The sequence below is a fragment of the Xenopus tropicalis genome, chromosome 1 (assembly GCF_000004195.4).
Source record: "Xenopus tropicalis strain Nigerian chromosome 1, UCB_Xtro_10.0, whole genome shotgun sequence".
Classification (NCBI taxonomy): domain Eukaryota; kingdom Metazoa; phylum Chordata; class Amphibia; order Anura; family Pipidae; genus Xenopus; species Xenopus tropicalis.
Genome location: NC_030677.2, coordinates 107,767,580 through 107,792,391, shown reverse-complemented (window position 1 = coordinate 107,792,391; position 24,812 = coordinate 107,767,580). Strand labels below are relative to the sequence as shown.

Here is a 24,812-nt window from a genome sequence, read left to right as displayed (position 1 = left end):
TGTCATGGTTTTATTATTTTTTGCTTTAAAAGACAGAGTTTGTGCCACAGGTCAACTCTAAAAGGGGGTAATACCACAGATTAGCCAAGTATGGTATAAATGGTAAATCTGGCCCTGGTTGTTGCTAAAGATTATTGGTTTTTAAGTAAAACAAAAATAAAACAAGACAAACTGACAGAAAAGCTAGACTGAGCAAGGGTAATATTTTTCTCTAATTAAGAAAGATCTCTTTACATGTGCTTATTTTGACATTACCTCCTGTGATGGACAATTACTATAAAAATAAATTTTTTGTATACTGTCTGCTTAACCATGCTTAAAAAAAAATTATACACATACCCAGAAAGCTTCCCAACAGCAGAATATGCCAGTGACATTAATTTTGGATCCTTTAAAATGTAAAGAAATCAGTTTAGCAAAAAGTTCAGTTTAGAATATAACCAAATACTGAGAATCTGCATGCAGGAAAACACCAAAAATAAATAAATAAATAACAGTACCATGGGGCATGTCACACGGGTAGCTTTGTTGCCTGGTGGGAAATCTGGTCTCTAATGGACGAAGAAGTGCCTGACAATACCTGCCCCTTCACTTTCCGTTCAATCACCTCATATAATACACATTACATGTGTAAATCACCAAAAAATTGCGGAAGGAGGCATTTTTGAGAGTTTAGCTAGAATTGCCACACATAATATGTTTTACATGAAGTGAATGAACAGAAAGTAAAGGGGTGGGTATTGTCTAGTGCTTTACTGCCCACAGGAAAGAAACTTTCCCACCATAAAGTCTGGGACTTTAAAGTGCCCAGTGCGACATCGCCCATAAATGTATCAATTACATTTTACACGTCTTTTTCTGTTTACATATTTATATACATATTTAGATTTCCAATCAGCTGTAGACTAATTTCTCTAAAATGGGACAAGGCCCTGATGCAACTTGAGCACCCGCTTTCTAAAGCGATAGAGTATGAAACCGCAGACACGCTTGAAAGTTTTATTTCTATACACACAAACAAGGTCATGACAGGCCACTAACCAAAAATGAAAGGACTTTGTATAGGTATAAATATAATGTACTGCTACACAGCACAGCTACTCCCATGGTTATGGTTATGTTTGGGTTGTATGCAGAACATTTAAAAAAGAGCATAGATTAAGAGAGATTAGGACTGTAGGAGTCATTTCATAGACATTGGCACTATCAGGTTGGCATTGCTTGGGAATGTAAGCCACTTCTAAAAACAACAGCTGCAAGCCAGTAAGAGTTTTGAAAGCCCAAATTCTCCCTTTTCTTCAGATGTAGGTACAGAATTAACTTTCTGTGCACACAGTTTCCTTGAGGTGTGTTGTATTCCCCTGCATTCATGTCACTGTCACGTGTATTGATTTATTACAGAATTCTGTCCTTTTTGTTGTGTGGAATTGTTGCATGCTTGCCACAGTCAAATATTACAGTATGATAAATTTAATTTTTAAACAGGATATATGCCATATGCGTGGGGCTTGATCAGTAAATAAAATTGCATTAGATGCATTTAACTACAGGCAACAAGTGCATTCTGTAGGCGTCCAGATTAAAACATATATTTTGGCGAAACCTGACAATAGATTATTTTCTAAATCCAACACTAAAAACTGCTGCGACTCATCTATAATATATAATAACATATTAAAGATGGAGGTATTCAAGCTTTTTATTGTGCATAACATTGTTTGTAGTAACAAAACATAACCATACTTGTGTTGTGCTGTACATTTAAATCACAACTTACTTCTTTGTATTCATTGATCAGTTTGGTGAGACCATTGAGTAACATTGGACCAAGGGGTTTGATTTTAGCATCAGGACAACTGAAAAGAAAAATAATGAATTCCTACAACTAACGTGAGAACAGTTAACAGTATGTATATCCGCTGCAGACCCAAACCACAATACTGGGAATTGGGAAAAATATAATTTTAAATCACTATTTGCAACAGGGTTTACAATCAAAATATATTTAAATCAGTCCCTTTTAATACTTAAATGTCCATTTCTGAAAAATTTAAAGGGCACTTATCACAGAAAAACTGTTTAACCAACTGATGTGGTCTAAAAGTGCCAGTCTTCCAGTTAGAGAAAAAAAATTCCTACATCACATGCATGCACAAAATGGGCCCTCACTCTTTATTTGCTGTATGTGCCCCAACATTTCTTGCACAAAGATAATGGCATTAGCAACTGATTCACTGCTATTTGTATCATAGAATTACTGTTAGATCAAGACTGGAGGCAGTTCATTTGCTGGTAGATTTCAGTGCTATTTATCACAACAGATTGCCCAGGCACTAGAACATGTGGCTAATTTGGCACTCCCCAAAGTAGCCACGAATTTCTATAAATATGTATGGGAACATTTTTGAAAAGTTTTGATTCCAAACTACAGAATCACTTTAAACTTGCGCTTCTAAATGTGCCCATGTATCTGTGCCACTGTCGTAAACAGACAAGAGCCTAGGTTTAGATAAAGATGGGTTATGCTAAGGACAGTCTTAGTTGTCAGCTTTTGTTACAAAGTTCTCGGCTGCCTACTGAAAGGAACTTAACCGGTGTGTTCTCCATGTAACCCAATGGGACATATGAGAAATCCTAATGAAAGTATAAGAAGTCAGGGCTGTATTTGCCATATAGGCACTCAAAGCCACTGCCGTTCGCACAGACCCTTAGGTGGGCAGCCCTCAGGTAACTATATGGTAAAAAAGAGCTGAGCAGTATCTCAACCTCTGTGTCTGTGCTGACCAGGTTAGGGACAGGGGCACACTGAGGTTCAAATGCCTAGGACAGCACTTCTTTCCATTAGAAGTAAAAACTTAATTCTGATGATGTATCCTTTTAGCAACCATATAATTAGTAAAATATCAGCCCCAGTGCCCAAACTTTGAATGGTTTATTCACTTTATCAAGTATATTTCAGATGTGGGAGCACCCCTGATTTCTTAAGAAAAAATATGCCTTTAATAAATGTAGGGTACAGCACAGTCTTATTCTACTATTGCTTAAAGGAGAAAGAAAGGTAAAAACTAAGTAAGCTTTATCAGAAAGGTCTATGTAAATACAGCCATAAGCACTCACAGAAACGCTGCACTGACTTCTCTGTGAAAAGATTTTTTGTGTCTGTAATTCATGTGCCAGAGACACGAAGCTTTCTCTTTCTCCCCTCTCCCTCAAGAATGCTAAGAACTCACCTCCCCCCCCTTAGGAATGTGGATCTGAGCCAATCAGCAGGAAGCTTCCTCATAGTCTAACTAACTGAGCATGTTCACTTGGTCTGGGTGTCTGTGCAGGAGCGAGGCATTATGGGAACTTTCTTTACACAGCTCAGCGTTTTTTCTTCCTGATTGGCTTCTGATCATCTGAACAGGTGAAATATGGGGAGACTTAAGGGCACTATTGAGACAACTGAAGGTATGCCTGCAGCTTGAGATTAACTCTTTATTAGCCTTTCCTTCTCCTTTAATAGAAGCCCACAGCATCACACCCCAGGACCCCTTTAATAGACCTATAACCAATGATTTGATTGAGCCTGTGTGTTGAAAATCAGTATTTATTAGATTTTTTTACAATGCCTCAATTACTTATCAGTTTTGAAAGTTAGGTCTCAGCTTAATATGTGATAATAAAGTGTGGTGTTTGCAAACATTACTTATACACAATTTTACATTACCTTCCCTGTAAAAATAATTAAAGAAAGTAGTCTAGAAGTAGCAGCTGTTGCTGCCATGTACAGTATGACAGCATACAGTCAACTGCAGTCCCATCAGATTTGCACAAGTTACATAAAACAGTTACTGCTATAGGTTTGGAGATATTCTACATAATGACAGCTATTAAATGCAAAATAATGTTATGAAGGCAGAAGTATAAGCAAAATGACTTACGTGCTACAGATGTGATGAACAAATTGAAGAGCTAATGTTCTTAACTTGGCATTTGTATTTCCCCCAAACAGGCCATCATACACTACCTGCAGCAAAATCAAATTGATTCATTAATAGAAGTTTTGAGCAATAACATCAGCTCTTAGCGCTTATCTGACAGACAAATAAAAAAAGTATTAGTAGAGATTATACCTGTACATTAGCTGGAAACAACTCTGCAGCCAGCCTTGATCGCAGGAGATGGGGGACAATCTTTAACTTAACCCGAGTGCTGACAGGATCTCGTTTCAGTTCAGGCTTTAACAAACTGCCCTACAATGAAGAATTAATTGTGCTATATAATGATGTAATGCAGACAGAAACATTATCATAAAAAGATCTACTGCTGGCACAAAAAGAAAAAGTGGGCTTAAGGAAAATTTAAGGGAAGGCCAAAAGCACTATCCCATATAACAGAGCTTGTCGATACGACCCCACCAATGCAGCCCTACTATACTCTATTTCCAGGGTACAGCAAATGTTTGGTGGGCGACCCCCGTGGTAAGCCTAAGGGTACCAGTAAGCTTTAAGTACCGTACCATGTAACAAAAGGAGGCATGATGTGCATGTTCTATTCCAAGATGCAGGTATGGAGGGAGTTACCCTAGAAACCCTGGAATGCCAGTGTAGGCTAAACAAGAGGATCTGTACATGTTATAAGGCTAATGACGACAATAAGCAGCATTAAAGTATTAAAATAAACTGGCCAGAAGGTTTAAAAACCCCATCAGACAAGAACTGCATAGGACTGTTGAGTAGTCTGCATAGGTTGGGTTAAAATCCAACCATTGACATTATATTTGGACATAGATCCACTACAACCTTGACAAACAACCTGATCTATGTGAGTATGCCCAGTTTAAAGCAGCTTTTCACCATGTAAACAAAACATCTTACCTCCTTTGTTTTAAGTGGTATGTCTCCAAGATACACTTTGTACATCTTGCTTATAATGGTAGGATCATTCCAGTCAATTAAGCTGCAATATAAAAATACATTTTTAATAATGTATTTATTTACAAATATTTTTATTCTTATATAAAGGATAATATATGTATATGGCATCCGATAACCAGTAACTCGAGAGTCGAGATTTAAAGTTAAATGCTGTTTGGTTAACCATATAGTGGAATGCCCCATGGAGAGAGAAATCACCCGCAATAAATCTCTGCTACTGCAGGCAACTAATCTCTGAAATGCCTTTCCACTGGCAACAAACTGAATCGGGCAACTTTGGGACGTCAGAAAATAAAACGATGCATATGCCTTTCCGCCAGTGATTCACTTTGTTGCCAGAGGAAAGGGTAAGTCACCTACGATGAATCAACTTTTACGGTAGCAGAGAATTATTGTGGGCAACTAATCTCTCCATGGGGCATTAGCCTAAGAATACATGATCATTTATCTGATAGCTAAAAAGGCTGGTTGATAAGTGCACTAAAAATTCTACGTTTATCTGTGATATAAGTCTGACCTTTGCTTGCTTTTCAACTCCAAGTCTGCTGCAGTAGCCACGCTGTGTCTCGTGTCACTAGAAGCAATAACCAAATGAATGACTACTTCCAACTCAGGAACCTGCTCAGCTTCGAGAAATTTCACAATTCCAAGCTTGCACTGCAGACAGAAGAAAAATAATGGGTAAAAGGAAAGTGCTAAAATGAAGGATATTTACTAAAGCAACATATTTTTACATATACATAAAAAAAGGAGCAATAAGTAATTATTAAAAATATATATTGCTATCAAGACAAATCAAGGAGGTGAAGCTATAATAAAAGGAATGCAGCAAAAAAGGAAAATCTTTCCTTGAAGCACACCATGTAGCCTTTAGCATATATGACATAGCAGCTTTTGAATTTGACTGCGAATAATCATATTCAATTTTAGCTCTCGAACCTGCGTTCCAGGTACCATGACTGACCCTTAATATTGTCATTAAAGACATCCCTGAAATCCAAAATGTAAGCAAGTAAGTATCAGTAACAACAAGATATTAATTAAATTTCCCTTTACTCTGCAAAGTGCTGCAGGAAATGATAACATGATATAAATAATTGAAGTAATATTAGAATATGCAAACCTGTTCCAACTGTTCAGCTGTCCAGGGATTGTCTCCAACAACACGCTTTGCAGCATAAAAGCTCAAACCAGGAGGAGGCTGTGGGATCCCCACTCCACTTGTGCCGCTTGGGGAGGCGGATCCTTGTCCTGATGGCGTACTTTGGCGGTTCTGAGGTTCGTTTAACACAAAACTACAAAAGAATATATAATCAGATTATCTCAAGCCTAAAAAGAATTATCCTAATATGTCCTATTCTTTTTTAACAATAGTTTTTGGTTAATTTTGAGTTCAAAAAAGCATAACAAAGATAAGGAATAAACAAAAAAAAAAAAGGAAAACAGAACTCATATTTTTGCCTCACGGTATATACTTGCAGCAAAAATACTTGAGTATACCATGAATATTTACATCTTGAATTGCAATTACTACAACTAAAATGAAAAATATTCAATGTGCGAAGTAAAGAGCTCAATCACAGAATAAATATAATCAAAGAAAATTTATCAGAAAAACAAAAATAACTATGTGTCCATCTATGCCAGTAACAAAAAAAGAATGAAAGGGGGAGGGAAAGAAAGCTATTTTTGTGGTGCACGATACTGAACGGGATGTTAAGGCCATAGCCTCTTAAACTCTCAAATTTGTTAGGGCAGACTCACTGTCCGTATGCTATATGAAACAGGGCAAAATGTATATTTACCACATTTATCCATTCCTCCAGTGTGGGGGTTTCAGAAGATTTCCAATTAATGGTTGTTGAAGTCTTTTAAGAGATGTGATAGAGCTGAGTAGAATTGGTAGGGGATTCCTAGGAACTGGCATATAGCAGGGATCCCCACACTCAGAGAAAAAATGTGAAAGAAGTTCTGTGGGGATTCCAAATAAAGACTGTGATTGGCTGTTTGGTAGCCCCATGTGGACTGCTGGCCAGCAAGAGGCTCTGCTTGGGGTAAAACTGTGTCTCTGTTCCTAAAACTTGTCTTCAAGCTAGAAATTTTAAAATGGGCACCTACTCTGAGGCCACTGGGAGCAACATCAAACTGGGTAGTGAGCATCTGCCTCTTTATAGATGTCAAATGAGGCTTCAATTTTGTATTGTTCCTTTCTTTTTATGTATTTTTTTATTCTGTTTATTTGCAAGTCTGTAATTCAAACCATGGACTGGTTGCTATATTAAATTATACTTTTATAATAACAATACATTATGGAAGAGAGAATTTATGGAAGAGAGAATGTGAAACCGTAAGGAAAAAAAACTCTAGTCTATAGACTAATGTACTTTTATGAGTCTTAGCAAAAATAACTGTTAAATTCAAATGGTGGCAGACCTTTCTTTGAGAAGGTCTACTTTCAGCCTACACCTAAAATTGGTTTAGAAGTTATGATACCTAAAGCTAAAGTATTATTAATGAAATATATGGCTAGGTTCTGTACTTACATGTATGTCTGCATGCGTGATTTCTATATTTTTTTTATATTATACAGTAAATGCTTTTTTAAGTCCTGACAACAACATCTTACTACTGGATAAAAAAAAATCATGAATCTGAATTTGTAGGCATATTTTCCTTTTACACCAAAAAAGGCAGAGTGGTGATAATAGGATAAGATTTTTGAGAATTGCATACCCATAAGGCATCAGAAGGACATCCAAGAAAAAGTCCAGAAGTAAATGCACTGTCTTTGGTTTCTCAGCAAGGTTAAACAGAGATGTAGACTTGGAGGTTTCAGTGTGGTACTTCATGTGATAGAGGGTTGGTATTAGAAGGTGTATTAAACTGAAAACAAAAGGCGATCTATTAACAGGAAGTCTAATTGCAGAGAATTGAGCAAATCAGTGAAAAATAAAAATAAAGAATTGTTTAAATAGGATTCTATACTAGATGGTATTCCCATATCTTAATGGACATATTAAGATTTTTATGAAGAATGTCATGCAACATGGTAGTGCCAGCTCATTTAACAGAATGAATATATTGTGTATACAATAAGTTATGCCCTGACATTTCAGTGTCTAACAAGAGAAAATCAAAGAGAACAAACACATATTAGATGATACCCAATTTTTAATGAGATTTTAGCAGTTATTTGCTACAGGCCGGAGAAAAACATGCACTAAGGTAACACTCATTCCACAAAAACTTCTAACCCCTGGTTTGGCTGTGATCTGCATCCTGCCGCTGTTAAAAGTAATCCAGTGCAAGGTGGAGACCAAGGTGTGATGGGGTGTAAGCTAGCCCTTTATTTACCACCTGCTGCTCCTTAACTTGTAAGTCTAAAGAACATCCAAGTTAGGGGTTGGGTAGGGGATAGGAGGAGGTGCCTCACCCTCTGCCCTTCTTTAATACAAAACTGTCAAAGGGGCAGCTGTATGTTTCTGTGCTCTAAGACAGAGAGCAAAGGTTTTAGGCGAAATGCAGAAATCCATGCCTGGCAAATTAAATTAATCAATTGCCCATCACTATTAATAAGATTCCTATTGTGATTACATATATGCCAGATTTGGGTCAATCTGGTCCACTGTATAATTGGCCAGTGATCTACCCTTAGCTTCAAAAGAACAACCTTGCCAGCTTAAATGTGACCAGTTTACCCAGAAATTCTGGCACTAAATTTAAATTATAAGAGAGTAGAACCCCTATGAAATGTCACCCTGTAATTAATAGCAGAAACTCCAGTTCGCATCCATTTTATTGCCAGTACCTTATTAGAACTGAAGAGTAAAATTTTCACCAATGCAGTTACATTTTAACAACGCACCTTCCCCATCAAAATTATTGCTTAATAATAAAAGTTTTCCTCCCAATACTTTACAATACCAAAAAAATTTAAAGGGGTGGCCGCAAAACTGCAATTGATCATGTGCTTCTCAAGGAGAACTTTTTACCTGTCTTGCTGAGGTTGCGGTTTACCTTCCATGGCTGTGAGAAGACTCTGTGCCAATTCGCACTGCTTTTCCAGGGGTAGTCGAGGGTATCCCATTTTAATATAGATTATTGTAAAATTCTGTAAGCAGAAAAGCAGTATTTTTTATCTTAAATGAAAAAGGTGAATTAAACAATGAAATTGAATGTTTCTATAAAAAATATTTATGTACAGTTTCCACATTATTTATAAAGAAAACCCATCATGTTTAATTATTTATATAATATGATGCACTTATAGAACAGGCCTTACCTGGCTTCTCAGTTGGTAAACTTTTAGTCCTTCATCACTTTTCTATAGAGAGATCATAACAAAATAGACAAACAAATATGTGCACTGGTAACAGTGCAAAAATTTTTTACACTTTTTCTGCCAACAATGTATGGCATACGACGTGGCAGAAAAAAGGCTTTATCTGCCAACGACGTGTCTCGTACGGCATTGGCAGAAAAAGCATGCCGCCGCTGCAGAGAGTTTCTAGTGATGACAAGCCAAGGGGACTGTCATGTCGGTCCTGTGACGATCGCCTTTTTTTGCCACGTCGTTGGCAGAAAAAGTGTTAAAAGTTCTTGCACTGTTACCAGATTGCATCACGTCTGCTGCTTGTTCCTGCTTCCTCCTTCCCCACCAGCGGCCCAGTGACTTCCTGCTCCCAGGACTGCAGATGGAGGACAGAGCAGCGATCCCTGCTTCAGGACAGGTAAGGTTGTTTTTTTTTGTTTTTTTTTATTTTATTATTTTTACACACTTACATACATTTACACACACTTACAGCACACAATTCTGACCACTAATTACACTGTCGTGTGACTTATTTTGCTGTTTTACTGATTTGCACAATTTTTGTGGTTTTATTGCATTTTTATCCCTGTATAATTGTGCCTAATCTGTTTTTAGCATATCTTTGCCATGTGTAACTTTGGTGTACAAAAATAACTTTACCTATTTTGAATTCATCAGAATGTGTACTTTCCAAAACTATATGGTTTTCTGGGGGTCTCTGTATAGTTCTCTCTGTGTGCGAAAGCTGAGCTCGCAGGCGAGAAATCTATATCCACTATTTTCATTTTGGGGTCAGTACATACCACAGACTTTGGTATATCTATGCATATTGGGCATCAAACTGCTCAGTAGACCTTAGATGTTCCTATTTGGGGTGATTTGCCTTTGTACGCAAGAAATGCGGCAAATTGCAAAATTTTTAGGCTATTTTCTGAAATTTCATATAAAACAATAACTTTAGGAAAGCTTTGCAGAATGGTACTTTGGTGTAGAAAGGACTCTTTACCCTTGTTAGATTTGTCAAAATGTGTACTTTCCAAAACCATATGGTTTTCTGGGGGTCTCTGTATAGTTAGGGGATCTTACGGCACATAATACCCTGACAGGGGGCTCTGTATGCAAAAGCTGAGTTGGCAGATGAGAAATCCATATGCGCTATTTTCATTTTGGGGTCAGTATATACCACAGACTTTGGTATAGCTATGCATATTGGGCATCAAACTGTTCAGTAGACCTTAGGTGTTCCATTTGCCTTTATATGATTTTTATCAAGAAATTGTGAGAGATAAATGCGGCAAATTGCAACATTTTTATGTGATTTTCTGAAATGTCATAAAAACCTGCAAACTTTACGGAAAGCTTTACGGCTTGGTACTTTGGAGTAAAAAGAAATATGTACCCATTATAGATTTGGGGAATGTGTACTTGTCAAAAATATATGGCTTTCTGGGGTTAGTGTACTTTTTTGTAGCATTAGCCCACATAAAGGATGTAAATGTGTTGATTTTGCAGGAGCTGAAATGATTTATCATTTGGGAGTATGTTCCCATTGGGGCCCCTACATGCCACATATTTAGGTAAACCTATACATATTTGGTATAATACTGTTCAGTGGACCCCTGCGTTCAAATTTACAGTGTTTTACCTTGGTATCTAATGCTATGCAAAAATATATGACTTTCTGGGGTGAGCATACTTTTTACTAGCTTTATCCCATATATAATGATGTAAATATGTTGATTTTGCAGGAGATGAAATGACAGAAATGATAGATCATACGGGGGTATGTTCCCATTGGGGCTCCTACATGCCACATACTTAGGTAAACCTATACATATTGGGCATCAAACTGTTCAGTGGACCCCTGGCGTTCATATTTAGGGTGTTTTATTTGGTTACTTTATGACCTGTAGGAGATAAGATACTATAGACTGGAAGCTTTGAAGCGATTTTTTTTAAATTTCCCAAATTTTGATAAAATCCACTGACTTTAGGAAAGCACTGCGACTTGATTGTTTTGGAGTAGACAGATTCTCCAGAATCTGTTCTTTCCAAAAATGTACAATTTTCTGGGATAAACCTTCTGTTAGTGGAATTTTTGGCCTTGAAATCTAAAGTATGCAGCTTTCTGAAGCAGTGCTTTGGAAATTTGGTAGTGTACTGCTGGGAGTTTTTGACCTATACAAGTGAGATATCTATAAACCCATATATATTTGGTATTGGCACATTCAGGAGACATGGGGCATTCCAAATCAGTTGTATTTTCGTGCATAAAATAATTTTTGTTTCTAGTATGTGTGTTTATATTATGGAAAATTTGAAAAAAAAATTTTTTTTCATTTTTAGACATTTAGAAGCCTATATCTTGTTACAGAAATGGAATTACACAAAAATTCTATCCTATTTTGAAAACTTAGGTTGTCATAGGTTGCTCATATAGAAAGGGTGCATATTTTCCCTTTAAGGGCTGTGACAGACGGGGAGAGTAGTCGCCCGCGATGGGATGGCCCGCGACTAATCTCCCCGTCTGTCACAGCCCTTACATGTTAAACGCAAAAATAAAAGCCCCAGAGATCATAAAACCGATTCCATGGAGGACATAAGGAAAAAAGTTCTACTGCAAAGAAACTTACTGTCACAAAGGAGACTGCAGCAGGATCCTGGTATTGTACTAAAAGAGTCTCAACAGGTAACTGTATTTTGGGCCTGCTCTTAATTCTTTTATTTAGATGAACAAGCAACTCCATAACCTGCCAAAAGAAACAAACATTTTTATTACATAATTAGACCCTTTGGGACATGACTTTAATATACTGAGAAAAATACACAAAGCTAACAAGCTTTGTATATTTTTCACAACTGCAAATCAGTAAACATGGAAAATTTTATGAACAACATTGTTTTCACTTTACATAAAAAGGGAGGTGCATGGGATCACTTCAAGGCCAGGTAAAATATACACTGGAAGTGGAACTGAACTGGCCAAATTAGCTACAAGCATACAAAAGAGAGGGAGGGATTTCTCAATGCACATTTTCTTGGTACCCTGTTTCATAAGTAATTTAGTATCTATGCAAGTGCATGTAACCAGGGTTTTAGTTACAAAAATTATGATCAAACCATGTCAAGGTAAACCCCATATGGTGGGATTATTTATCTCAGGAGAAAAGTGTCTCTGGATACACTTCCCTTTAACTCCAAGGGCATGTCGACAAGTATTAGCTGGCATCAGTCACAATTATTTTCACAAGTGTCTTCATAAAAACTGTGAAAAACTGAATACTTGCAAAGCAAATCTTTGTCAGTTGTGGCCATCCACGTGCTGAGCCAGGATAATCTAATTACTGGCCTAGGAGTTAACAACTGACCCTAATGAGGGGCAATGCAGTCATCACATGACAGGGTTTTCCTGATAGATAAATATCTGGATGATTTTCTGAAAACCCTAACAAACTGAAAATGTACATTTACCTCTAAATACATAAATTAGAGAAATTCATTAAGAGAAACAAAGTACCATAAAAATAATGGTATACAAACGAAATGGCTTAAACCATCTTCAAAGCCCAATCTGGTATGGTCTAACCAACAGCCAATTAGTTACATCAGACAATACACATTGTGGGCTAAACCCCTAACAACTAGTTAGTGGACAACAGATTATTGATCTGAATTTGCTTGATTCCGTTTTTGACACTTTGTACTGGTCAGACTTATCTGTCCTTGTGTCGATAGCTTTAAAACATAAAGGGGGACATGCAGCATAACTTAAAATTCACCAAATCTGGCAGGCAATAATAAATACCATAGGGTGCTGGGTTCAATCTGGGCTGAAAATTATCATTCTCTTTAAAATTACTCCTTTATTGGAACTTCCCATATAGCCTCTTTGTGTTAAATGAGTGGTGGGTGTTTTCTAATTCTGCTTGCTGGAAGTGCAGGAGGAGGGGGGGGAGCCAATCAGAGTCCTGCATTCACCCAGGCAAATATAGGATGCAGTTCCATGTCAGGACTGCCTAGGTGGCATTTTGTAGTCTAAAATGCTGAGAACAGCTGGCTCTCCTGCACAGCCTGAGAAAGCAGGAAGTGGAAAATATGGGCAGCACTAGTAAATTTGGGGAAATTTTCCATAAAGCAGCATAAAACACAACTTTTCTAAGCACATTCTGTCTTAGAAGAGCATAATGCACTGGTACATTCTTGTTCTTGACACAATATGTCCATTTAACATAACTGATAAAAGTGAAACAGAAAACAAACCTTCTTCCGTACTCCCTCCTGGGCACTTGAAAGCTTGAGGAGTACTGGAGGCAAAAACTTTGATATAATACTCTGCAGTTGTTCATCTGTCTCTGCATGGCCGAGCCGCAGAAACACTCGCTCCAGCTGATCTGTTGAAGTGAAAAAAAAACTCTTCAGTTACTTGAAGATTAAATATTTGGTATAAGGTTTACCTATTCCAAAACAGGACTTTTAATTTTGTGGCAAAATTTGATTAAAATTTGATGTAACAGTATTTCTGCTTTCCTTGCCTAGTAAATGCACCGTGCTCCATCACAGAGTAAATTGCACTGGTGAGCATGCACATCAACTTCTCTATGCTACCTGGTAGTGCACTGTATGTATAAGAAATCCTAGCTGTCTAGGGCCGGGCTCTGCCATAGGAACTCTGGTTTATGCAGCACAGCCAACAAGGTCTGGTTACTAGGGTAACAAATCCCTAGCAACTAGATATCTAGATATATGTCTAAATTCCAAGCCTTGGAGTTGAAGAACAAAATAACTAAATAATTCTAAAACTACTAAAAATAAAAAACAAGTAGTAAACTGTTTTATAATATAAGTATGGGGAATGTTATCCGGAAACCCAATCTAGGAAGCTTTGAATAACAGGATGGTCATCTTCCATTCATCACAATCAAATAATTAAAATTTAAAAATTATCTTTTTCTCTGTAAAAATAAAACAGTACCTTGTACTTGACCCTGACTAAGATTTAATCAATCCTTATTAGAGTCAAAACAATTCTACTGGATTTATCTAATGTTTAAATGGTTCTTTAGCAGACTTAAGGTATGGAGATCCAAATTACGATCTGGAAAACCCCAGGTCCCAAGCATTCTGGATAACAGGTCCCATTCCTTTACTAATATCTAAAAAATTACATAAGTTTATGTAAGGTGAATTGCCCCTTAAAATGATATACATATTCTAATTTTAGTAGAAAAATGTTTTGAAGACACAGCATGTTTCAGGCAAATGATAAAGGACTTTGTCCGAATCATGCTGCATTTCCACTGCTCAATAAAGAAGAGTTGCATTTGTACACTGCTTGGCATGTTTCTTCCTAAATGTCTTGGCAAAAGGACTTCCATTATGTGCTGCTACATAATAATAGATAGGAGTATGCTTACTCCTCACAGTCTGCAATATCATAATAAAAGTTAATTTTAGAATGACTTCCCCTTTAAAGACACACTAAAACAAGCTAAAGTCAGGCAGAGCACTTAGATACACTTTTAACAAAGCCAAAATTACAGCTAGCACCTGTCCCTTTCATCATTCATCTAGCAATGTGATACACAGAAGTATGCGAATGGCGAACAGTAATTTCTTCGGTTGTAATGAAACTTCTAAATATGTGACAGGAAAAAAATTTATGTAATTAGGAATGCCATCTCCTCATAAGGAAAAACCAAAACCTTCCCTCAGTCTGTCTAGCCCAATGGCCAATTTAAAGAACAGGATTAATTAAAAAAAACACTTAACACAATTAAAGCATATTCGAAGGATGTACAGAGTCTACAAAAATGTATCTTGGTTTTTCATTCAGATAAGGAGTATTCCCTAATTTGGAGTAACGTGCAGTGAAGCTACTAAAATCACGAAACCCCTTACACGCCACAGATCATAAAATCAATGATGCTGGCACTCTTCACCATGATTGTGTGTTTCTGGCTTCCAGTGTACATTGCCACAGGGTTTAGGAATACTACCACAGACAGGTCAGAAATTAATTAGGCTTTGACCATGAAACCACACAGGCCAGTAAAATATTACAAAACTCTTTCTATATAATTCTAGAGAAACTTGTAACTAGGGCAGTGATCATTGTGCATATTCACTCAAGACTAACACGTAGGGCCGCCATCAGAAAACATGGGGTCCTGTACATGTCCACAACCATTACTTATTATCCCACCCACTCTGTATCCCTTCACACTGCTACCCACTCTTCTGGGAGAACAGGGGCAAGCTATGCAGGGACATGGATCAAGATATGCAGTGCTGGATCACATATGAAAATAATCTGCACTAATCCTGCATAAATATACTGTACATATATAACCCCCATTAACCTTGCCACATAATTCTCAGCAATCCTGCTACACGTCTGCAGAGAATGCTTTGGTAATCTACTAATGAATATTTACTTCATTACCAGTACTCCTTCATGCACATATTTGCCCGAAATCCTGCAGAAATATTTATAGTATAATACCTAAAAGTTCAGCCAAATATATTTACTTAATCCTCAATAATTCTGCAGGTGTAGAAATACATAATAACCAATACTTCTTCATTCACATATTTTCTAATAACCCCGCAGAAACATTTATAAAAAATCACCGGTGAACCTGCAAACACAGTTTTCAATATAAAAAAAAAATGTAAAGTATGTAGTGTATAAAGTGGATAGCACTGCTGCTATGTAGAACTGGGGCCCTGAGATCAATTCCAACCAGTGCAAAGAGTTTATGCAAACTCATTTAGGATAAAGTACAAGGCACACTTGCATAGAAAGGGGAAATAATTATAAAAATAGATGTATTTGCTTAAAATAGACTCAATCGGAAATGGCATTCCTGTCATTTGGCACTATCGGGGATATCAGGTTTCTGGACAAAAGCTCCCATGCCTGTATTTTCACTTCTCATTTGTTGTACCATTTTCTTCATTCTTATTCATTTTCTCCACTGTATGCACTATTTTTTGTTTAACAGGGACAAGATTTAGAGTAAGGGATTCTACCCTTCCCCAGTCCTAAAGTTCAACTGGCCCCTTCTATGCCAATATTCCAAACCCCCCAGTTGATGATAAACTCCTTTGAATCATTTATATTGCACTGCCGCTTCCTGCACTCACCTGCCCTGACTAAGCATGACCTCAGCTGGTCGCACCAAAACAACCATTTCATTAGTGAAATCATGTCTACAACAGGACATAGCACATCAAAAATAACATTGTGTGTGCTTTTTTGTGTACTAGTGCTGTAGAGGAAGTGGTGCAGTCACCGCTGGATCTGTTTCATACATGGACACATTCTTTATACTGGGTTAAATACCCAGTATACCCCCCCCCCATTGAACTGCCTGATTTACCCTACCCTTGAGCCTTTATAATGTGATGACAGCACACTTTTAAAGAAAATGTAAGAATTTGGGTACATGTAGACAACATGCTACACAAAGTTTTTTGTATCTAAAATACAGGATCACATTTGCAAAATATAGGCTAATAAATAGCTACACCTTATCAAAATACCCTCATTTCAGATATGTAACACTGTAACAATAGTTGCAGAGTGATATAGAAGGAAAGGAGGACCCAATCACAAAATAAATGGCAGAAGTGTTTACATGGTGTTAGCTGGATACATTATAATGAAAGGCTCCTGCTGGCTAATTTATTCTAAGGCTCACCATAGGTTGGCAGCAAGTTCGGCACAGCCAGTGGCAGCTGATTTTGCTTTCACTTCATACTCATGACTATGCAATCCCTGCAGAAAGGCCTGGAGAAAGACACACAAGGAGGGAGGCCTGCCTTGCCTACGTCTCATATCAGCACCCTAATAAAAGGCTTGTCACCAAGCACATTTATGATCGCAACATAGCAATGCCAAGGCCATGCCCTCATGCCAGCCGTGGTACTTGCAGAAATAAACAGGCTTTCCCCGACCACCCATACCTGCCGGCAGCACACATAGGTAGCACATGCCGGCTGTTGCCATCACCTCCAACCACCTTCTCTAAGTGCAATTAGCTCTGCTACCCCCAAAACACTGCTCTCAAGCAGCCGTAACTTACTCAGCTCGTCCTGGGCAGCAGCAGAACAAGAAGCAGCCATGTTCGCCGGTAGTGCTAACACAGGGAGGAGCCGGGGGCGGGGCCGTTCTAGTTCCTGGCTGCTGCACGCAGATATTGTTGCTGCTGCTGCTTTCTGTGACACGGATATATTTAGAAAGAGATTGCTCTGCCCTGCCAAACGCCTTTTTAGTCATAGGCAGTAGGGAGAGGCAAGGAAGACTGCACATATTCAGAGAGGGGGATCTAGCCCATTAATATAAACCATGTTGGTGTTTGTGTAGAGATACCCAGCACAGTGCTGTACTCGGATGCATGCCCCTGCTATCCCCTACACTAACATTGTGGGTCTGCTAAACTAAATACTGGGGGTGGCAGGAAGCTGGAGGGTTTAATAGGAGTGATTGGCACAAGGGGGTGGGGAGAGTGCGAAAATTGCTGGAGATTATGTGCAGGATTTTTGTTGTATGATTTGTGTTTTATATTGTAGAGTACACTTAGGGGCACATTTATTAAAGTATGATTGTTTCCAATGACAAAAAACGCAGTGTACGAAAAAAAAAGTTTTCATACACTGCGTATTTTTTGCGACTTTTTTCGCACTTTGCAACAATTTGTGCGTCAAAATCGTATTCGGATTCATTAAAGCTTTGTTATTGTGACTTTCCTTGGGCCAGGTTGGAGCTGCAGAGTGCCATTGAGCCCTATGGGAGACTTTCCTTGGGCCAGGTTGGAGCTGCAGAGTGCCATTGAGCCCTATGGGAGACTTTCCTTGGGCCAGGTTGGAGCTGCAGAGTGCCATTGAGCCCTATGGGAGACTTTCCGTGGGCCAGGTTGGAGCTGCAGAGTGCCATTGAGCCCTATGGGAGACTTTCCTTGGGCCGGGTTGGAGCTGCAGAGTGCCATTGAGCCCTATGGGAGACTTTCCTTGGGCCAGGTTGGATCTGCAGAGTGCCATTGAGCCCTATGGGAGACTTTCCTTGGGCCAGGTTGGAGCTGCAGAGTGCCATTGAGCCCTATGGGAGACTTTCCTTGGGTCAGGTTGGATCTGCAGAGTGCCATTGAGCCCTATGGGAGACTTTCCTTGGGCCAGGTTGGAGCTGCAGAGTGCCATTGAGCCCTATGGGAGGCTTTCCTTGGGCCAGGTTGGAGCTGCAGAGTGCCATTGAGCCCTATGGGAGACTTTCCTTGGGCCGGGTTGGAGCTGCAGAGTGCCATTGAGCCCTATGGGAGACTTTCCTTGGGCCAGGTTGGAGCTGCAGAGTGCCATTGAGCCCTATGGGAGACTTTCCTTGGGCCGGTTGGAGCTGCAGAGTGCCATTGAGCCCTATGGGAGACTTTCCTTGGGCCGGTTGGAGCTGCAGAGTGCCATTGAGCCCTATGGGAGACTTTCCTTGGGCCAGGTTGGAGCTGCAGAGTGCCATTGAGCCCTATGGGAGACTTTCCTTGGGCCGGGTTGGAGCTGCAGAGTGCCATTGAGCCCTATGGGAGACTTTCCTTGGGCCAGGTTGGAGCTGCAGAGTGCCATTGAGCCCTATGGGAGACTTTCCTTGGGCCGGTTGGAGCTGCAGAGTGCCATTGAGCCCTATGGGAGACTTTCCTTGGGCCAGGTTGGAGCTGCAGAGTGCCATTGAGCCCTATGGGAGACTTTCCTTGGGCCGGTTGGAGCTGCAGAGTGCCATTGAGCCCTATGGGAGACTTTCCTTGGGCCAGGTTGGAGCTGCAGAGTGCCATTGAGCCCTATGGGAGGTTTCCAAAACCATGCACAGAAGGATCAAAGTCAGAAAGGTTTTCCCGCCGTTTATGATCGCTCAGATATGAAAATTTTGTGACTTTTGGATTGCCAATACGATATTATCATAACTATTACGATTTTTTCTTAAGCATTTTCGTGACATTTTCTATCAGAAATTATCGTATCTAATCTGAATTTTACCCATTTCGGGATTCAAACTCGTACTTTGATGAATCTGCCCCATAGTAAACACAATAGCTGCATATGTGGGAATTATGTCATATGTCAGCAGGATTGCTGGATATTTTGTGCAAAATTACTTGGGGATTATGACATAATGGTGACATATGTGTTGTCGAATTAGTGTGGATTATGGATGTATGGGTTCCAGGGTTACTGGTAGTTGCATGCATAATCCGTCCTGTGTTCAAGATTACCTGCATGTATGGTGTAGGGCTACTGGAGATTATGTGCAGCATTACTGGGCATTATGCAATATGTATTGCAAGATTATGTATGGTATGTTTATGCACATATGTGTTTTAGAATTATTGGGCATTATGTGTATAATCCTTCATTATCGGGATTATTGGAGATTATGTGCAGCATTACTGGGCATTATGTCATATGTGTTGCAAGATTATGGGAGTTTATGCCCATATGTGTTGCAGGATTACTGGGAATTACAGGCATGTATAGCACAAGATTACTGGAGATTATATGCAGGATTACTTACCATTATGTGCATATCCCATACCTTCCCTATGTCTGTAGGCAGTGACATCAATGGAATGCATCTGGCACTTTTTTGTGCCAAAATCTGCCCATTGTGCATAGTGATTCCTACCAGGGCTGCTCTTGCTCTTGCCTCAGACAGCAGTGTGTACCAAGAGCAGCAAAAAGCTGCCTTCAGTAACTTTAAGAACCACATTTCAGTTTTTTTAAATGGAAGTTTGGTTCTCTAGTACAGAAAGTGCTATTGCACTCTCTACACTAGCTATGTGCTCCCCCCCCAACCCAATTCAATGTCAAAGAGGTAAGCAAAAGTCAAGGAAAGGGGCAGATGTTGGAGTCTCCCCTCTTGGAGTTTTCTGCCAGAAAATGTTGCCTTAAATGTCATGGTAAAACATGTTTTTTTTTCAAAACAAATCAGTTATTAGAGCTTTACCAGCAGAATCCTGAACTGATCTTTTTTTAAACAGCTGTCAATAAGCAGAACAATGGGAACGGAGCAAGATGGCAGCTCCCTACTAAAAGTGGTAGATATCAGAATAGCACTCAGTAGTAAAAAATAATTGGGACTTCTCCAATTACATGGGAGTAGGAGAAACAATAGGTTATTTGGAAGCTGTTCTAATCTGTAGCACCTTTTGAAAGCTCAGAATCAGATAGAATCAGATATAATGCACTAAGAAGACTGCCTACACACCTATACATCTCCATACTTAGGATTAGGCTATCTGTTGATCTCCCCTTTGTAGCCCGACATTTGATTTCTCCACCTTTGCTTATACAGTATAAGCTAAATTCTTTTTCTCAAAAAATTCCAGACATGTTATAAAGTTATTTAAAAATCTCAGCTGTTAACCATATATTGCCTTTCCTGCCTCTAAGCCTCAGGCATAGATGCAGGGCAGGCAGGCAGTTACTTTTCTCATTTCACTCCTCTTATTTACTCACTGCTTATAATTGCACAGCCTGGGCATGGGCATCAGGTCCCCCATTCTGGCACATAAACAAGATTGTGTGGTGATACAAGATTTGCCTTAATAACAATATACACAAAATGGTGCCCGCCAAAATCCAAAAATGAAACCCAAATTCAAAACTGCATTATATGGCTATTGCTCTCAATGCTACTTTTCCTTTATTTCCACAGAGACAATCATACAAGCTTTGAATCATGTCAAGAGCCGCTTAACAAAACTAGGCCAAATATGATTAATATACCTGTCCTGAGTACATATTAACAATATATATTCTGTTAGCTACATACAAGCATAAGGGGTTAAAATAGGCATATTTTTCTCCAAGTTGTCAACTTCAGCCAGCATTTTATCAGAGTTATCTCAATAGAAGAAAGAAATAGCAATATGAGAAATTGAACTTTTCTGATGTTGGTCTTTATATGAAAGACATGGGAGGTATTCTTTGAGGATTCTAAAGTCTTTCCTAAAGAGAGCAACAAGAACAGTATTCTTTCTTTCTTCTGACACATAACCTTGAATTAATCACATTTGGAATAGTGCTGTTGTTACAAAAAGGTATTATATTAGAACTACATATTTTTGCTAATACCTTAGAATCTTAGAAAAAATAAATAGTGTAAATTGCAAAAATGCTTAGCATGGCATCCTGATGAGTTTACTTTCCCTTCAAGGTAAACTGCCCTTTAATATAAACCTGATCTAGTTCCCTAATTGGTCTTCAATACTGGTGGAAGTTTTTCATCATCAATAAAGTCACAAGACACAGGAAGCATGTCTTTTGCTGTTAGCACTTCTCTCTCTCGTGGCTATTACTTTCTACGGTACAATGGAAACAGTTATATGGGTGCTAGGAAATACAATAGCACCATAACTGACTATACAACATTTTTAGAATTAATTTTCTTAAAGCTCTTAATTTTTATTAAAGATGTTTTTAGGTGTATACTGTCCCTTTAAAATTTACATTATATTACATTACAGTATTATGTAGATAATACTATTCTAAAAGAACTTACTGCTTTCTGCTTGCAAGGACTGAATTACCCTAGCAAAGAGGCAGCAGTTTGGATGTGGGACTGAAAGATGAATATTAAGACAGAAAATAAAATATACACCATAACATTTTAGCCTTGTATTCTGTATTTTTTTTTTATTTTTCTTTTGCCTGGTTCATTGATCCTGGCAATCAGATAGCATCTTCCTTTGCAGGCTGGACAGAAACATAATAGGAAGGCTGATCATTTGAAAACCACACAGACAAAAAAAACCAACTGAAAAGTGTCTTAAAACAGATTTAAAAGCATGCAATATTTATTTAAAGGCAAACTCCCCCTTTAAGAAAAGTTTACATTGTGATGAACCTTATCATATTTAAACTAACAGTTCTCACTTCATGACAATTTATACTACTCAAAATAGTCCAGGTAAACATCCAGGTGTTCCTATGTTATTCATGGAGATTTTAAATACAATGAAAGTAAAATTCACTAGCAAGTGCTTATTTTTACAATGGCTTAGTTTTGACCCCAGGCTAGGTCTCCTCATACAGTATGTAAAAACACAATCGACTAGGGTAATTTTACCCTGAGTTCAAAGCCACTATATTCACTCCTTTTTCTACGGATGCTTTACAGATGGAAAGTATAATTAAGGGAGCAATTGTTCCTTCACCTTTAATAGGATTATTATATGCATGTATATCACAAGGGAGAGCTGTTGGTCTATTTATGGTAGAACAGGTTCTGAAGGTTGAAGTCATAGTGACACCTATTGATTGTAAATGGAACAGCACCAGTTTTCCTACATCAATGAAGTAACAAATGAGGATGGGAGACTTCAATAAATTATCTTTAGCTGAATTAGTCTCCCAAGACTAGGAATATTAAGAGATGTCAATAAATATTGGATTTATTATTTGTTTGTTAAAAAAACATCATAGACTGTAGATACCATTTGGCAACTGGAAGTGATGCCAAGTTTCCAAAAGAAAGTGGAAAACAATACAGGACCAATGAACTCTAAAATAAACTGGGACAGATCTGGAAAAGTGAAACATAACTGTCCTTGATCTGCATGTACCTTTCCACTTCACCCGCCTTCGAACTCCTGTTTTCAAGCATCCAGTGCACCTCTCCGCAATAGTTGTGATTGTTGGACTTTTTTGGTTCAACCCACACTTGCAGATTAAACCTTGGGAAAAAAGAATATGGTCTATTAGACTTTTAGCAATAGTTCCAAGAATGTCATGGACAGCAAAAATGTGTTCACCCCAAATGTCGCCCTAACCTCCGAGCTGCACTGTAGTGATGTCCCCTTTCCCAAGCCCAACACATTGATTACTTCATGCTGACATGGGGGGTCCAATATTTGGAAAAGATCAATGTAGCAAAAAGAAGCCACCATGCAGTGAAGCTAAAGGTCATCAGCTTTATTGGGTTACTTGTTCTCTACCATGATTAGGAGGACCTAGATACCAAGCATTTCAGAGATCTAAATCTACACAAATAATCCAGTCATGTAACGTATTTTTCTTTTTTGGCCTTAAACCGGGGCACTTGATAAAAGTAACCCTGGTCTATTTTTTTTTGCAAGAACAAAATATAGTGAAGGCCATAAATGCCAGAATAGTTTTGATCAGTTCAGTGATAGTTTGATGTTTTCTACCTTCCCTATGTGTTTTGACCATCAAAAACGTATCTAGACCCCCTTGTCAACGCATTCTTTGGTAAGACTGGGCTTCCTTAACTCTGGATGTGTACTCACTTTGCTCTGTGGTTCTCTCCAGTAGCTTATGGTGCTCTACTGAGGCTAGAATAGGCATGCACTGCATTTGAATTCTTGTATTAATTTGCTTAACTGATTCATAAAGGGCTAGACCTCAAGGTTGTGCTGTGCTCAGATGCTGCTCAAAAGCTACCATCAAATGGCAACTAATGCCGAGTGAGTCCACTGAGCAGCTTGCTGCCTAACCTTCCTTATCTCTCTAGTGCAAGTCTACTTCTGTTTTTCCAATGAGCAGAATATGTGCAAGCACTGCCCCAAATTGCAGTGTGCCACTGTAGATATGCACTGAACATGCAATAAATTCTGGATGTGGAAGAGGACTGCACTAGAGTAACATGGAGAATAGATGGGGCTACTTAGCAAAGAGCTCTATATCGTGTAACACATGGCTTCTAGCCAAGGGAAGAACAGCAGCCATATGCCATAAGAGTAATTAAACACTTCTTCTTCTTGCTGCCGTTTGAATCTGCTACCTGATCACATACCTCAGAGATGAGCTCCAGAACAAGTGAAAACCATCTGTATCTGAGATATGATCAGCCCCTAATATGTGAACATTACCTTAGAGTGTTATGTAATGTCAAATCAACACAGTCCAATATAATGTAAAGTGGAGCTGCAGTTACAGAGGCGCCCCATGGCTGTGCACCTCAGTAAATGCCTTAAGCGTTACAAATGACCCCCCTTTTGTTTATGGGTCTTTGCATAAGGCCAGAACCATGCTAAAAGGTGCATTTGTGTTGCATTAATATAGGTTATGACGTAAACCAGGTGGTGAGAACTGGTATCTTTCAGCAGTATTACTTATCTCTTTAACTGCTCAGCAAAGAAAGTGTGAGCCTTTAAAGGAGACATATTGGATAAATGGAAAAACCCTACTTTTTTAGGCAATTGTGAATAATATATGGTGCTGGTTTCACTTTGTGCTAAAAATTAATCCTATCTGTAAAAAGGACCCCTTTATTGGAGCTCCCTATATATCCTCTCAGGTCTCTGTCAGTGTTTCAAATGAAGGGTGGGTGTGTCCTAACGGTCTCTGCCTAGCTGCTGATTGGTTCCTATCCTACAGTGCAGTGTACTGAGTGCAGCCGCCCCCCCTGCACATCCAGAGAATTTAGCCAGCAGGAAGTGGAACAGATGGGCGGGACTAGTGGGGTTTTGGGGGAATTTCTCAATAAACACAACTTTTTTAAGCACAATCTTTCTATGTTTAGATGAGTATAATTCACTGGTACATTCTTAATTTTTAAATGATATGTCTCCTTTAAA

General features: G+C 38.7%; 1 protein-coding gene across 1 annotated transcript in view; it reads right to left on the bottom strand.

Moving 5' to 3' along the window:
• The window catches only part of ecpas (Ecm29 proteasome adaptor and scaffold), a 49,433-nt gene extending 31,744 nt beyond the window's left edge, over positions 1 to 17,689 (bottom strand). Inside the window, exons 1-12 of the mRNA XM_002936685.5 lie at positions 17,319 to 17,689; positions 13,492 to 13,622; positions 11,865 to 11,981; positions 8,912 to 9,030; positions 7,653 to 7,802; positions 6,043 to 6,214; positions 5,437 to 5,576; positions 4,860 to 4,941; positions 4,116 to 4,235; positions 3,924 to 4,009; positions 1,778 to 1,856; positions 340 to 389 (exon numbers count right to left, since the gene is read on the bottom strand). Of these exons, the coding sequence (XP_002936731.1) occupies positions 340 to 389; positions 1,778 to 1,856; positions 3,924 to 4,009; positions 4,116 to 4,235; positions 4,860 to 4,941; positions 5,437 to 5,576; positions 6,043 to 6,214; positions 7,653 to 7,802; positions 8,912 to 9,030; positions 11,865 to 11,981; positions 13,492 to 13,622; positions 17,319 to 17,358 (1,286 nt within the window). The 5' untranslated portion in view covers positions 17,359 to 17,689. The remainder of the gene's footprint in view (positions 1 to 339; positions 390 to 1,777; positions 1,857 to 3,923; positions 4,010 to 4,115; positions 4,236 to 4,859; positions 4,942 to 5,436; positions 5,577 to 6,042; positions 6,215 to 7,652; positions 7,803 to 8,911; positions 9,031 to 11,864; positions 11,982 to 13,491; positions 13,623 to 17,318) is intronic.
• Between the last annotated feature and the right edge of the window lie 7,123 nt (positions 17,690 to 24,812).